Source organism: Hermetia illucens, chromosome 5 (genome assembly GCF_905115235.1).
Source record: "Hermetia illucens chromosome 5, iHerIll2.2.curated.20191125, whole genome shotgun sequence".
Lineage (NCBI taxonomy): Eukaryota > Metazoa > Arthropoda > Insecta > Diptera > Stratiomyidae > Hermetia > Hermetia illucens.
Genome location: NC_051853.1, coordinates 63,120,612 through 63,136,207, shown reverse-complemented (window position 1 = coordinate 63,136,207; position 15,596 = coordinate 63,120,612). Strand labels below are relative to the sequence as shown.

Here is a 15,596-nt window from a genome sequence, read left to right as displayed (position 1 = left end):
TGTTAACTTCATGCCGTGGAAAACAATTGGTGACAGTCGATCGGTAGTTGTCCTCGAGAATCTTACAGCTACGGAAATGGCGTGAATCGCACTATAAACTATGAGTCCCACATCCGAATTGCTATAGTAGAGCCAAACGATTAGAGGTGTTAATAGATACAATTGTTGGTCGACAGCTAGTTGAATAGTGAATGGAGAGCACTGCGGATACTTGACATGTACATATATCCTATTATCAGAGTAGAATTTAAATGACTTACCGTTTCTTCCAGATTCATAGCATTTTGGATTGTGAAGAAGTTCCGCCACATATTTTGCTCACACAATTTTGTATTATGTGACACCAAATTGCTCCAAAGAGGACCCGATCCGATATGGGGTAGCACCCATGTTTGAAAATACAGAACCGCAAAAAGAGTTGGCAAAGATCTAAAGATATTAAAGTTAATGAAATCATTCAGCAGGAAAAAGCGGAGAACAAACCGAATCAACCTCCCAACGATCCGCCTCATAACCGAAATTCCCGATTTTTCCTCGTGCTCCTGACACATCCTGTACGCAGCAACTGTACCACTAGCGAATAAGAACGTGTCTAAATACATCAGTGGAGTCCTCAGTACAATACTGAAAGGCTGACTGATCAGCTTCACAAGCGTATCGCGATTCGTTATGGGCAGATGACCCAGCATCAAGAATTTGAGAAATAGGTAGATTGAAAAGGTGGCCAGCACTTTTAGTCCATTGATGGCTACAATTTCACCACTTTGATTCGAGCCGGTGAGTCTGGCCAGGGTCCGCTTCAATGAAAACGAAAGAATGCCTTCTCGAAAGAGTCTCATGACTGTAAGTATTATCAACCTGGTCATTTAAATTTAGGAAAAAGTTTCTTTCAGAACATTTTGTCGCCTACTTGAGTACTCATGAGGTGAACCTGTTGTATCGGGACTACTGCATTGATCGTCTGATTGTTCATCGGCCGATGCTTCCTTTTCAGTTTGGGATTTACTAGTCTTGAGTAGATTTTTTGCATTGCGAATCAGAAATTTTCGAACGACGCTCCAGTATTCAGTTATGGTCCCCACAATTGCAAGCAGTAGAAATGAACCGTAAAAGGCGCTGGAAAATGGTAATAAATTATGATATATGTATTAACTATAACATAAAGAAAAACTCAGTTCTTGGAATCATTTTTGATAATCAATATAATTCACATTTTGATCTAAGGCTACCTGATAAGTCTTTTATGCTTTTGGAGTCCATTACCAACTTCTCTTCAAATCTGCTAAGCTTTCAAAGAGGTCTAGGGAATTCGGTGCACAGAACAGAGTAAGTTGACGAGCACCTAATTGCAAAGGTTGCTCTTTGTCAATTACGCAATTTTGGTATTATGAGAGTTCTTGTCACTTTGCGGTTGATCGGTCAAAAATTTGCATGTCTGATCGTATCGACATGGATAACCCAACCAGAGTTTAGAAAAGCCCAAGTAAAACTGCAACGGATTAAACTAAAAACAATCTGAGCTCCTTGCCCTTCAGGCATACTTTTTGAGTCAGTATAATGTACGCCATGACTTCTTCACCCATATGTATATTGAGACTTTCGTACTCGGGATTATCGATTGTTTTCCAGAGCCCTTTTTACATCTGAATTTAGTTCCTTCCGCTTCTTTAGCATGTTCCTTTCACTTTTTTGGCACGTAACCTTTATGTTTCCCTCCATCATTTAGGAAACACTGGATTACGAGTTTGCTGGAAGTCTCAATTCAGACACGACAAATACTTTCTTTAGGAAAACTAAGGTTGCATCGAAAATTGGCATAAAAAACAGTTGTATCACTTCGTCTTAGTTCCTCTGATCTCCATTAAATACATTCTTGAATTAGTCTTTCGATTAAATCTTTGAAAGGCGGTAATTTCGAATTTGTGTTCATCGAGGCTGCTTCTCTGGAATTCGAGAGCTAAAAGATCCTCCTCGCCTTGGTACAAGTGGTAAGCTTTCGCCATCTGAAGCCACGACTGCTAAGTAGTGCGAGTGGATTCCACTCCTGACAGTCGCGAGTGGGACGCAGACCATACTCACCGAGGGAATGCCAAGGGCAGAGCACTGCCTAACTAGTTCGTTAGCCTGGTCATTCCTTTTTATGTTCCTATGACTGGGAACCCAAAGGACGATGAGGTGTCTCTCAGACTTTTTAGTATTTTCTGTTCCTGCACTGCACCATCAGCCTGGAAGATGTTGTCAGCCTTAATGAAAGCAGTCAGATTGGCTATGTTACGCTTGGGGCGGAGCTCATGCTCTATCCATCGACAGTCTTCCAGTATTGCCGACACTTCCGATTGGAATGCACTACCCAATCCTAGGAGACCGTACGACTCAGCTGCGCTGTGTGTAACCGAGAAACCTCTCTCGTCGACTTCACAGACTTTCTTTGATATATCGGTGAAGAATACTACGTCATATCCTTCCAGTAGGTCGCCGGTCTTCCATACTGCTCTGGCTGCTAAGGCAGGGTGTAAAAATCTTCGCTCTGTACTTTCTGCATCAGCGGCTGCCACTCCATAACAAAACTGTACATCCAGGGAACCATTCTCGACCGAATAACCCATTTTATTACAAAGGTACTCTGCAAGTCGTCCAAGGTTTTACAAGTTCCACCAAGATACTTTACATTGAAGGAAAGAAACAATCTTTATTCATTTAGCCCTCGGAGTAGAAATTCTACCCTTGGCTTGGTGGTGAATACCATGAGCTCGGTTTTGGTTGGATTTATGCCGAGTGCGCATCTTGCATCCCACAGGCACACATTCTCCAAAGTACCTTCCATAATTTTAATCATAACACGGAAAGCATCACTGACAGCAATATCACTTAGCCGTCGTTATACGCCACCATTTTCATCCCGCTCCTGTCCAATATGGGAATTTCGTCCATCACTACCCACCAGAGCACTGGAGAGATGGCGCTTCCCTGGGCATAGCTTTGGTCACAGCTTTGATCAAGCGGCTACCTCCTAGATTAACCTTAATCTTAGCATAGATGCTGCTCTGGTTAATGGTTCCATGGTGGCGTTGGAATATCGTTGTGGAATACTCCTTCTGGATCAAAGAATGCAGTTAGAGTCTATGGCTTGTACTGAAGCGATCACTCAGCCGTGTCAACTACCTTGTAGAGAGCGGTTTCTACGGATTTGCCTTAGAAGTAGACGTGTTTAGATTTTGAGAAGTGCGATTTCTCCATAATGGACCTTAAATGGATGTCCAGGACACGCTCTATGGTCTTCAACATGAAAGAGGTGAAGCTGATTGGCCGAAAGGCCTTCCGGGACCTATAGCTGCGCATGCTTGCTTGAAAGCTACTCGCACGCGTTACCTAGAATGTGGTACGTATTCTGAAGAGATGCAACCCCATTCTTGCTGTTTCTATTTGATGACTGGCATTATGCTATTTGACCGCGAAGATATATATGCGGAGAAGCTGTTTATAGCCAAGTCGATTTTATTCTCCGTAATTATTGATTTGACATTCTCCCTTGCTAGCGGGAAATCTAAACCTATCTAAACCAGCAGCTCTAGGGTGTGACCCGAACATTTCGTCCAATAGTATCTTCCCTTTTTAAGAAAGGATGGACTCTTACGCTTCTTCGGTAGAATCTAATTGAGTTTCACATATTTTCCTGGTGTTCTCAATGTTCCGACAATAGTTCAGCTAGAATCGCTTCTTGGCAGTCTGATGGCCGACTTGTACCTCTGCAGGCAGTCCTTATATGGCTGTCAATATTTGTGCCTGTTGGAGATGTGAAAAACGTCCCTGGTCAGCTTCGTGAGGCTAGGCAGATATTCATTCCACCACAGTGGCAATGTCTTCTTGCTGTATTTAACAGGGCATGACATTTTGAAGACGGTTTCAAATTGCCTTTTTCAGGGCGTCGTTCTTGATAACTTGACCAACGTTCTTCCAGTTTATCCTCCTGGGGTCTCTGAAAGAGTTGAAGATTTCAGTAGCGAGACTTAGACTGAACCGTTCCCATCTGTGGTCTGAGAAATATTTCTGGTCAGATGCTCTCCAGTTCTCTACGTGAAAAATCCCATTGTTAGTTAGAGTGATATCAAAGACCGCCTCCCAACCATCATAGTTTTCAGAGCTGCGAAAATAGAAGTTTCGTGTGCAGTCTTTACCTCACACCGATAAATTTATTTTAATAATAAAATCAAAGAGGGCTTACTTTTTCCATGATTTCCAAGCAGCCCCCATGCGTATGCCTTGCATTGACCTCGCAGCCTATCAGCTGGTTTGCCACCTTTGACTGTTTATCTCCCCAGTCGTCCATGGGAATAGGAGTTTTGAAGGCGCAAGGATTGGACGAGCTTAATTTAATATTTTCCCACAGAATGCAAATTGTTTGCAGGTAATTTTCCTCTCTAGATGAAATTGGATCAGTAATGATCAAATCTGTTGAGCTTTGCTTAGTAAATATAATTGTGAATATCGGCGCTGAATTGCATTTTCGTAATTTTATAAAAGCCCGCAAATGCTCAACTTGGGTATCTTTCGTTAGTTTGTTTTAGCGTTCAAATAAAATACAATTCTCGAATTTTTTAATTCAATTTTATTTCGAGGCGGAATCCCCCGCTTTCCTTTTGCTGGCCTCAACATTGGTGCACACTTTTGGTACCAGTTTGTCACTAGAGCCACACCTAATCACTTCTGGTTACGTCGTGTTTGCAGATGATGCCTAGCGTCTACTTGAATTGCAGTTCGACCGCAACTTGAGGTCGATTACTCTTGAAGACAGCGAGCTTGGTTTTTGAATTTGATATTGTATTTTTCGAAAATCTTGTGGTATTTAGTGAAATACTTTTCATCCCGCTCGTCGACAGTACCTGCCTCCGTACTCTTCGCAATCTTGTTCGGAGTATGCTTGATCTTCTGATACTGACTCTTCAGCTGAACTCCAGTTGACCGCAGCTACTAGTTCCTGGTGTCCGACTTTCTTATCTGCCCTTGCTTTTAGGGGTACTGCGGACGTCGACGGCTTCAGGTTAGGAGTACTGTGTCTGGTATTCGCTGTACCCAGTTTGACGACAGTGGTTCTCATTCTGGAAATCACTAATCCGTCTGCCGCTTCGCTTCCGGGAGTCCCTGTCGTGGGTTTCAGCGCAGCGGTGCTACGGTTAGCCAAACGGTACTGTCCTCGGTGGCTGCTGTCCCCTGTAGCTGGTCTTCCAATGACGCGCCTGGCTTCATCACCTCCTCTTCCATTTTTATTGTTTTTTAAGTGCATGTCTTGGTCCCATTAGTAATCCGAGGAAAATATCCACCCCGGCTAGTCCGGCCACTAGGTAAAGGTCTGACTGAAAACTGAACGTGCCCAAGGTATTCCGAGTCCGCATACAAAAGACCAAATTCTCAATTGGTCGCGCATTCCTCGGCGTAAGATGTTTCACTTTGGCCCCGGGTCCTGTTAGCAAATTTTCCAGTGCACGAGGGACGAGTCCATAAGATCCTTTCGTCGTGCGAGAACCCGCCGAATTATGCAACATTAACCTTAGACCAGGCCACCCAGAAATGTAGTAATCTAAGGCAATATGCCAAATTTCTTGCTACATCAAAAACTATATATTCGTTGTAATTACAACTGTACCTATTAATTTAATTATCTCAAACTCTTTGTTAAGACATATTTTAAGTTAATATGAAAACCTCTGAATTCTACCTGGTCTGCACTTTCGACTCAGAGGACGATCTAGCCAAGCAACTTACATGGTTAACCCAAGCTTCCAGTTGGTCGTTATCAAATTGGTAATTGATTGATTTTTCCGCACAAAACAATCCTTTTCATTAACATCAACATAGAAGTAAACTCCTGATGAATTGAACACCTTTAGGTCAGCTCCCAGCATTTTTTTCACGCTTCGTGCGGAACAGGCATTTGGCAGGCATACTCCCCAATTCACTGTGGTATATCGTGGGACAAAATGAGAAGGCTGAAAAATAAATATTTATTAGTGGCTCAAAAATATTTATAAATTTTAGCGTTATTTCATATTCATAAAATTAAATCTTTTCCGGTCTGACAAATTAAGTTTCAAAAAAATATCTGTATTTAAGCCTGTCAAGCTAAAGAAGGGGATTCTTCAGAGCCCGAAGTTTTGACAAAAGCGCCGAATAAACAGTTTTTAACAAAGTTAGATTAATTAAGCGATTTCGTGACCGGCCCTTAATTTTTTCCCGGGTTCGGCTTTTCTTTCTATATCTTTGTCTGTATTGACCTGTCGACTTCATAAATGCAATTCCCCTAACAAAAGACTTCCTTTCTATTTGTGCTATCAAATCAACTTACATTTTGGTAACGACTTTTCAGTAAACCTCGTCCTTGAGCCATATGAATCGGCAGCTTCAATCCACTATCAACTGCTTCCAGATCGATGTGAGCCAGACAGTATTTCCCTTTGATTCTCACCGACTCCTCAGCACTAACTTTGACCACTGTCTTGATTTGTGTGCATTGATCGAAATCTCCAAATTGGTTGATATTACCGCGAAGGATGCTGGAAGATATTTTTCCAGTCGAATCAAACACTACATGATTGAGATACTTAAATCATTGTTATTTCATCGAAATCATAACTTATTGTGCTTACTTTGTAGTGTCCATAGTTTCTGTCCTCGAAGTTGTCTTGCGAAGATTTGAAGTTGTTTTTTGCATTCCACTTCTTCAATTACGTTTGGATTAATAGCAAAGCTTGGTAATCGGTTGAGTAGATAATCGAACTGCTCTTGGGTGATTGGCGTATCTGCTGGTTTGTGGTGTCCTGTTGTTTTGCTATCGGAATCTGCTTCCTTGTAGCCTTCTTTGGTTTCATCGAACTGAATTATCAAGTTGAACGGCCATCGATCTAAATAGCCCATGAGGTTATCATAAATGCTCTCATCTGGGTCCTTAGAAGTCTTCTGAGGTTCTTCGACTACAGGTTGCTCACGTTTGAAACTTTTAAGCCAGTTTATAAGGGAGTTGGATTCTTTACCTAAATGGAGATGAATATTCGCGTATGTTACAAAATAATCATTTCGACAATGTTAAGTGATGAAATCAAATTTTTAAAAAACCAAAACTGAGGCAAAGTATGAACTCTCTATCTTTCACTTATTTCGACTTGTCCAGCTTTACGCTTTAGAGTAGATAAGATAAGAAATGATCTCAATCAGAGATACGCCAGAGATAGAAGACGATATAAGAGAAAAGATCTCGGTCGAATACATACGAAGCGAGCACGAAAAATTTGAATTAAATAAAATTCGACGGACTTATTTTGTGTTTCTTTTTATATTAGTGCATTTAAGTACTTTACAGACATATTAACTTAATTAGATCATTTCTACTATAAAAATAATATGTTCTAACATCTATTTATATATATATATATATATATATATATATATATATACCTGGCGTACCAGGTTTATCCTCACCTGAGTTGCAAACGCAGAGCTGCATGCGACCAGGCGCGTGTCATGGGTTGCGGATAATGACATGACCCACCGGGTCAGCTACGAATATCGCAAGTTAATCTTGTAAATAAGTAGCCGCGGACAAGCAGAACGTTTCCCTTTGTGTTCGTCCTCCCTTACCGATTCTTCCCGTTCAGGGGGAGTAAACCTCCTTAACAAATCCGTAATCCGGGGTGAAGGGATCGACGCGCCTATCGGATGAATTGCAGTGACGTTACACTGTATTTCAGCGGCTCCCCTCCAAATACCTTCCCTACCTTTGGAGGTAACCATGGGACATTGCAACATTGGGGCTCTGTTGCAGGGTTGACTGCTTCCCCAACACTCGTGGGAATAAAATTGGGGACAACGATTTAAATTCTCTTAATGGGACCCCAGGGACACGAAGACAGTACCCAACACGGTTAAGGGTCGTTCAACAACATCAGAGCGGCTCTTCGCCCTTGGATGTTTTGGCGGTTATGCCGTCAACCACCAGGGACGGGAGACCTAGGCGTCGTATGGTTTGGACGAGCCAACTCAACGAATTTATCGTCCGCGCCTATTACCGTGTCACGGATTTGGAACGGAATCCATCAGGGTACAGACATCGACTACATGACGCGTTCATAACCCGATTTCCGGAGCTAAGTCATGTTCCGGAACAGAACGTCGTCAACCAGTACCGAGTGATCGTGAATAACAACCGAGTTGCCTTACCAACTAGGCAACAAATCTTCCAAGAGGTTTCACTTGAGCTCGGGCTGGAGTCATCAAATTACCGGACTAGTCAAAGGAGTAACACAAGTACTCCACCTGTAAGGCACTCCATGAATCCAGTAGTCAGGAGAAGCTTAGTAACTGGGGATGTCGACCCAATTTATAATGAGGCTTTGACCGCATTCCAGGTCGCATTCACAGAGTATGCTGAGATTCTCCCAGACGCTAGGCCAAGGATCCCAAAACTGAAGTTTACTTCGGCAACTACTAACATCATTGCTGCCGTTGACAGAATTTTGGCTGATCGTTTGGCTAGCGAGATTACTGCTACAGAGGTTCACAGCCTGATCTACGTTGCAGCTGCCACGGTTATTCGTCTCCATAACCAACATCTTAGAGCGAATAACAGAGGTATGCGCAGAAGGACTTTACCGTTCTGGGTGTTTCGACTCAACAAAAGAGTCGAAAAGTTGAGAAAGGAGATTGGTCGTGTGACGCAAGCACTCCTTGGGAATCCATCACCAAGAGTGCACAGATGCGTTGCGAACATCATTGGAAACTACCATCTGTCCAATGATATGCCAATCGAAGAAATCCTCGAGGTGCTGAAGCAGAAACTTGCGGTATGCTCCAATCGCATCCGTAGGTATCAGAAAAGCTTTCAGCGAAGGACAGACAACACCTTGTTCTTCCAGAACCAACGAGGATTCTACAAAAATCTCATCAACTCAGGTAGGGAAAGTAACCTCAATCTGGATCAGGCAGAAGACTTCTGGAGAAGTGTTTGGAGCGAATCCAGTCGTTGCAATTTAGAAGCAGCGTGGCTCCCACACCTTATGCGTTCATGCGAGGCCCTCCCCGAAATGACCATGCCTGACGTAACTGAAGTCGACGTTAAAGCAGCCCTTGACAAGGCAGGTAACTGGAAGGCGCCAGGAGTTGACAAGATTCACAACTTCTGGCTGAAGCGGTTCAAGAGCACTCACAGGATATTGGCAAATCAATTTAAACAGATGATTGCCGATCCTGATTTAGTTCCACCATTTTTCACCAAGGGGATAACTTTCCTCATCCCCAAGGAACAGGGTGTCTCTTGCCCTTCAAAATGTCGACCAATTACTTGTCTTCCTACCATCTACAAGGTCTTCACTTCAGTTCTGTGCGCGAACATCTCAAAATATCTTGATGTTCATAAATTGATAGCTGAGGAGCAAAAAGGATGCGCAAAAGGCTCCCGAGGCTGCAAAGAACAGCTTATAATCGATACGGTAGCTGTAAAGCAGGCTGTCCACCAAAAACGAAACATCTCGACAGCCTACATCGATTATAAATCAGCCTTTGACTCCATATCACATTCGTGGTTACTACAAGTGTTACGCTTGTATAAAATCAACCCGAATGTCGTTCTTCTACTGAGAACAGTAATGAAGAATTGGAGCACGAAGCTATCGGTATCTTCGCAAACATCAGGAGAGATACCAATCAGGCGTGGCATTTTCCAAGGCGACTCTCTAAGCCCACTGTGGTTTTGTTTGGCTTTGAATCCGCTATCCCATCTTTTGCATGAAAGCAAATACGGGTTCCAAGTCAAGCATGGCATATTGTCGAAATGTACATTGAGCCATTTAATGTACATTGACGACATCAAATTGTATGCCAAAGACGAGAACCAACTTCGCTCCTTGCTGGACATCACCATCCAGTTCAGCAGGGATATCGGCATGCAGTTGGGTCTAGAGAAATGTCGCATAAAAACAATTGTTCGGGGAAAACACACCGACAACGAAGGATACAGCCAAAATAACATCCGAATTGAGGGCATGGATTCGGACGACGTCTACAAATACCTCGGCATATTGCAAGCAACAACACCTGCTGTAGCAATAATTAAATCTAAGTTGCTGGGGGAATTTGAGCGGCGTCTGGATCTTGTCATTAAAACTGAGCTGTACGGGAAAAATAAAATCATGGCAATCAACACCTTTGCCATTCCCGTCCTTCTATACACTTTCGGTGTGATACAGTGGAGTAATACTGATTTAGAATCTGTCAATAGACGGGTAAGGGTAGTTCTTGCAAACAACAACATGCACAATAGAGCTGCCGAAAAATTGAGGATCACTATCCCACGTCATCAGGGAGGAAGGGGGGTACTTGATTTAAAAACGTTGCACTACAATCAAGTGCATTCTCTTCGTGAGTTTTTCTATGAGAAACAATCCTCTAGCCAAATACATCAGGCTACCGTCATGGCAGATAATAAATTATCTCCTTTGAACTTGAGAAGCAGAGAATGGGATCCCATGTCGAATGTTACTTCAGTCCAACAGAAGATCGACATGTGGAAAGAAAAACCCATTCACGGAGGTCATATAAAAAATTTGTTGTTGTCAGGCATTGACATCGAAGCCTCCAACAAATGGTTGACAAATGGTGTACTTTTCTATGAGACCGAAGCATTCCTAACTTCAATTCAGGATGCTTCGCTCCCAACAAAAAATTATAAACGGTACATTCTTCACGACTCCTCAATCACCAACTCCAGTTGTAGGTTATGCAACTGTGAAGAGGAGACCATCCAGCACATAACATCTGCGTGCAGGATGTTGAGCGGTACCGAGTACACCAATCGTCATAACTCCGTCTGCAAGATTCTCCATCAAAACCTTGCGTTGAAGTATAACTTAGTGGCAACCTACCATCCTTACTATAAGTATACTCCGCAGAGAATCTTGGAAAATGATCGGGTCAAACTACTGTGGGATCACACTATTGCCACCGACCACAGTGTTAATCATAACAGACCCGATCTAGTTCTGCTTCTGAAGGAAGAACGAGCGTGCTTTATAATCGATGTAGCCGTACCGTTGGACCGGAACACTGTTGAAAAACAGCACGAAAAAATCCGGAACTACGGCCCCTTGGCAGACGATATGAAGCAGACTTGGAGACTACAAAAGATCCAAGTAGTCCCAGTAATAATTTCAGCGACGGGATTAGTCCCGCAGAACTTACATAAAGCGCTGAAAACGCTCGATCTTAGGGCTGGACTATACATGGAGATGCAAAAAGCAGTTATCCTTGCAACCTGTGCTATAGTCCGAAGAGTCCTGTCCGGTAACAATCTGACCTGATGGGTTTCAGTCTTGATCCGCACTGTCTTCAATATAAGATCCATGTCTCTGTAGTGTAGGACCTCCGCGTCATTGGCTGAAGTGTTTGCGACAATCGGGATGTAGTAATACATTTTCGCATGGTCGCACACACTTTGCGTTAAAACGCATCATCGCTGTGATGCGGGCCTTTGGATGTTGCCTTCAGCCCATCCTTAGGTTGGTCGCCCCTCGGTCCGGTTGGGCGGGAAGAGGGTCCGTGGGCTTTTTGAGTTATAATGTCAAAGAAAGAAAAAAGTCTTACAACAGGAAAAATGTACTTTCCTAGGGCTACTCACAAAGTCCAACTATTTAAAGTACGGAAATATGCACCAATAAGGATTAGGTTGACCTAGAACCAGGAAGCATGGCATAACGACATTTTCGAATCCAAAACAATTCTTCGATAATGTTGGGCACGAAAATCCTTCCAGTAGAGACTCGTTATATCCTAAACTCTTTTGTTTTTAAGCGCAAATTCAGTGTGAAATATAAAAGCTTCATTTATTGCCATAATGGCAATCAGGCATTAGTTTTGCCTGTGAACCAAAACCTTATTAAAATCGGTCCGTTTGTCTGTCTTTTTTTTATAGAGGTAGAAAGCATCGAAAGGCGCAGTGTGAGACTTTAACGAAATTATCGGGAGACATTACATCGTCGGACAGGTTAGAGTCCTTCCGGCTTACTCCAACAATGACCATTGCTAAAGTTGGAAGCTCTTCCTTAATACAGCTTAAGTTGCCACTAACTGCATTGCACACTTCTCGGAATTAGAGCAGTTGCGGAAACATCGTCTCGACTTGAATCCTCCGCTCGGTTCCCATGACATGGTCACGTCCGCTCTGGCAAGTGTTAAAAAAATTACATGATAGGGTCTGCGCAAGTGGGCGTCCGCTCTGTGGGGTTCTGGTGGAGGTGTCCACTTTCGATTTTCTCCATTTTTCGCGTCTTTGGTGTTTGAAATTCAATGCGTGCGTAATACGGCCTGCCGCTGTCGTCTTCTCTTTGGGGGGCATAGTAAGCACTTTTACGTGAAATCTTTGTGAAAAATCTACGGACCAGAATTACGGCAGATGCGACCCGGTTTAAGTACGCCGTGGTAAGCTTAGATGAGGAGACCATCGTCCTAATCTCCGACATAGTCAAAGATGCCTCGTATATTAAATCCAAGAGCGAATTGATCAAACGCCTGTCAGTAAGTGAGTTAGCAAAATTGGATCATGGCAGGCTTAACGTTGGGCGATCGAACCTCCAGCCAATTGCTTCGTGAAATGAGGCAATTGGGCAGAAATGAGATCGACGACGACTTGCTAAAATCACTCTGGCTGTGGCGTCTTCCGGAAGGCATCCAGGCGATCCTCGCGTGCTTCAAGTATTGCCTTACAATCATCGACACGTTCACGCGGTGGCCTGAAGCAAGACTTCTGGCTGACATTACAGCACAATCTTGCGCCGAAGCCCTCTGTTGAGAGTGAATCCCGCGCTTTGGAGTCCCGGCAGTGATAATCACTGATCAGGGAATGTAGTTTGAGTGCACCCTTTTCTCGGAGCTAGTCAAACTCCTGGGATTCAAACGCCATAGGACCACTGCATACCACCCGCAATCCAATCGGATGCTAAAATGTTGGCACCGGGCGCTAAAATCCACCATCATGACCGCGACGATCCGTCCTGGTCTTGCTTCTAGTCCTATTTGGCCTCCGAACAGCTAGCCGGGAAGAGTTTGATGCCAACCCCGCGGAGCAGGTATACGGGGAGAGCTGGAGGCTCCCGAGCGATCCGGTCTTTGACAGAAGATCGAGTCTCACAGACTGAGGATTGCTCTGCCTGCTAAGAGAACTTCAAAAAAATCAAAACGACCCGTCACGCATCCGCGGTAGCCAACCTACCCAAACAGCTCGATAAATGTATGCACGTTCTGGTCAGGACGGATGCCGTCCGGAACCGGCTGCCACCGCCTTATGAGGGCCCATATCGTGTGCTCGAGCGGGGAAAGCATTTTTTCCAGCTCGAGATCGGAGGCCACCCAAAAACGGTCTCCTTATCTAGACTAAAACCATTCTTTCCATCTGAGACAACTCCTAACCAAAGGCGCGTACGCGTTATTGTTTAAATGGAGCCACATTCTGGGTTCATTCGCTAAAACCCCAGGTTTCAGCTGGGGGCGGAGTGATGTGGCGCGACAGCCTGAATTTTCATTTCCTGTGCGGGAGTGCAGCCACAGCACAGCAGATGCCAGCACTAGAGCTCTCTACAGCAGGTGGTCACTGAACTCGCTAGACCGCGTGGCCATGCCCGGAAACCGTGTTGATTGGAGAAGAAGCGGGACTCGCTCAGTCTTTCGATAGCCGTGAGCGAGTACGGAGCTCACACATCATAAAATGTTAATTGTGACAGTAATTTTAAATAGATATTGAATTTGAAAAGAAAAGTTTTTGAAGATTGAAATGATTTTTTAGAAAGGGAAGTTAACGAAGTTGGCTAAATGTAAACAATTAAAGCGGACTTAAAGGCTCTGCAGCTCCATGACTCCGCACCACTTTCCCTTGAAGGAATTATCCCAATGTTTCCACACCCTGATTGTTCGCGTTATCTCTTTCCGTCGTCGGTCCCAGGGTGAGTGGGCGCTTGTCCTATTAGTACCTAGTACGTAATGCATATATATGCATATATTATGTCAAAATATTCACTTTCACGTGCTACTGGCATTCAGTCTTAGAATTTGTACTAAAGCACGTCTTTGACCTATTATACTTTCATTAGTATTAGGGGGATTTCCACCAAATTTTGTTGGACCATACTTTATATTATAGCCAATATTGCTGCATTTCATGGTTCCAGGATAAATTTAAGGTTGGTTTTGCAAGCAACTACCAAAAATTCTAATAAAATATTATTATGAACTTTATTTGAAAAGATATTGGTAACGAGTGTTTCGGAGCCAAGGCACAATATAGTGACAGTTTGGTGATCTCCGAGCCGCATGGGTAGAAGAACTACATTCAAATACTTATAATTTACATATTTTTACATTCTTGATTTGTTTACAATCATAACATTAACTAATATGGAATGGGATTCAAAAGTATGGGTTATGGCCAGTTGTCTGTGCGTATTTTTCTGTTTTGTGTGGCTCGCGGTTAAATTTGCCCTCATACTTGACAGCATATACGTCCGAGAGGAATTCGTATATGGTGCCGAGTTCCAACACATTTCACTATAATATATCGTCCTCAGCGGAGCTTAGACCAAACACCACGATTCCCGCACGACAGGAACTCAAGCTAACTTCACTTGTAATTCCTCCCTTTGACGTGCTCTACACAATTTTTTGGCATTCAAGGGCATGCTCAACGTCCCTGCCCACAAATGACATTACCTCAAGGGTACAAGTGTAGCGATCAATCCGAAAGCCGTCCTTCTCACCAACGGATTGCTTACTTGTGGCCACCAGAAAGCTTAAAACCTATCCAACAGATTGGAATCTTCAGCTTTTAAACTATTGAAAGACTATTTTGTGGTTCATGGCGACGACATTTGGCATTTGCGAGATTCGGAGAATCTTTACTAAAATATTCGCCTTAAGCAGTGGCAGGGACACTATTATTCACTAATTTGGTGGGGCACTTTTTTCCATGCGCTCTCACCCTGAGGTGAACCCTGTGTTTCTCTAAACTATTATTTCGATATCCCTGAGCGCTCTCCTGCTCATCTAGAAAAACTTCAATTGGCAAATTTAACCATTGCAGCGTCTACAGGGATGGAAATAAACCCCGAAATAGACGTCTGAAGTAACTTCACAGGGCATTTGATAGTCAAAACGAATTTGCGGTTTCGTTTTTTACCAAAGGTGAAGGAGCTCCACCTTAGCAATCGCAACTTGGTGAACGATGTGCAGCGGACCGGACTAAACATTTACACTCTGCTCCTGTACAACAATTGCTGTTTAAGAGAGTTCTGAATAACATGCTCCGACAAATTTTGAAAGCACCTCGGTACTGCAATTTTCCGCGCATCCTTTGACGAAAACATCAAAAATAGTTCTTCTTCTTCTCCTGAGTCTCGAGATAGAGGAGCAGATGACGCAGTTGGCTGGAAATGTCAACCGCATCCTGTCATCAGGACATTTCCGATTGTGCAAGTGGAACCTAAAATAACCCACAGTATCGCACGTAATTTCCGTCACTTCTGCTTCATTCTCCCACTTCGTTTGCAAAGCAACAATCAGGGATCAGT

At 43.5% G+C, this 15,596-nt stretch overlaps 1 protein-coding gene across 1 annotated transcript in view; it reads right to left on the bottom strand.

Annotated features, from left to right (window-relative positions):
• LOC119657173 (nose resistant to fluoxetine protein 6-like) overlaps positions 1-15,596 on the bottom strand; it is a 32,342-nt gene that overhangs the window by 7,122 nt on the left and 9,624 nt on the right. Inside the window, exons 2-8 of the mRNA XM_038063960.1 lie at positions 6,642-7,025; positions 6,341-6,579; positions 5,761-5,984; positions 911-1,116; positions 484-841; positions 261-429; positions 8-201 (exon numbers count right to left, since the gene is read on the bottom strand). Of these exons, the coding sequence (XP_037919888.1) occupies positions 8-201; positions 261-429; positions 484-841; positions 911-1,116; positions 5,761-5,984; positions 6,341-6,579; positions 6,642-7,025 (1,774 nt within the window). The remainder of the gene's footprint in view (positions 1-7; positions 202-260; positions 430-483; positions 842-910; positions 1,117-5,760; positions 5,985-6,340; positions 6,580-6,641; positions 7,026-15,596) is intronic.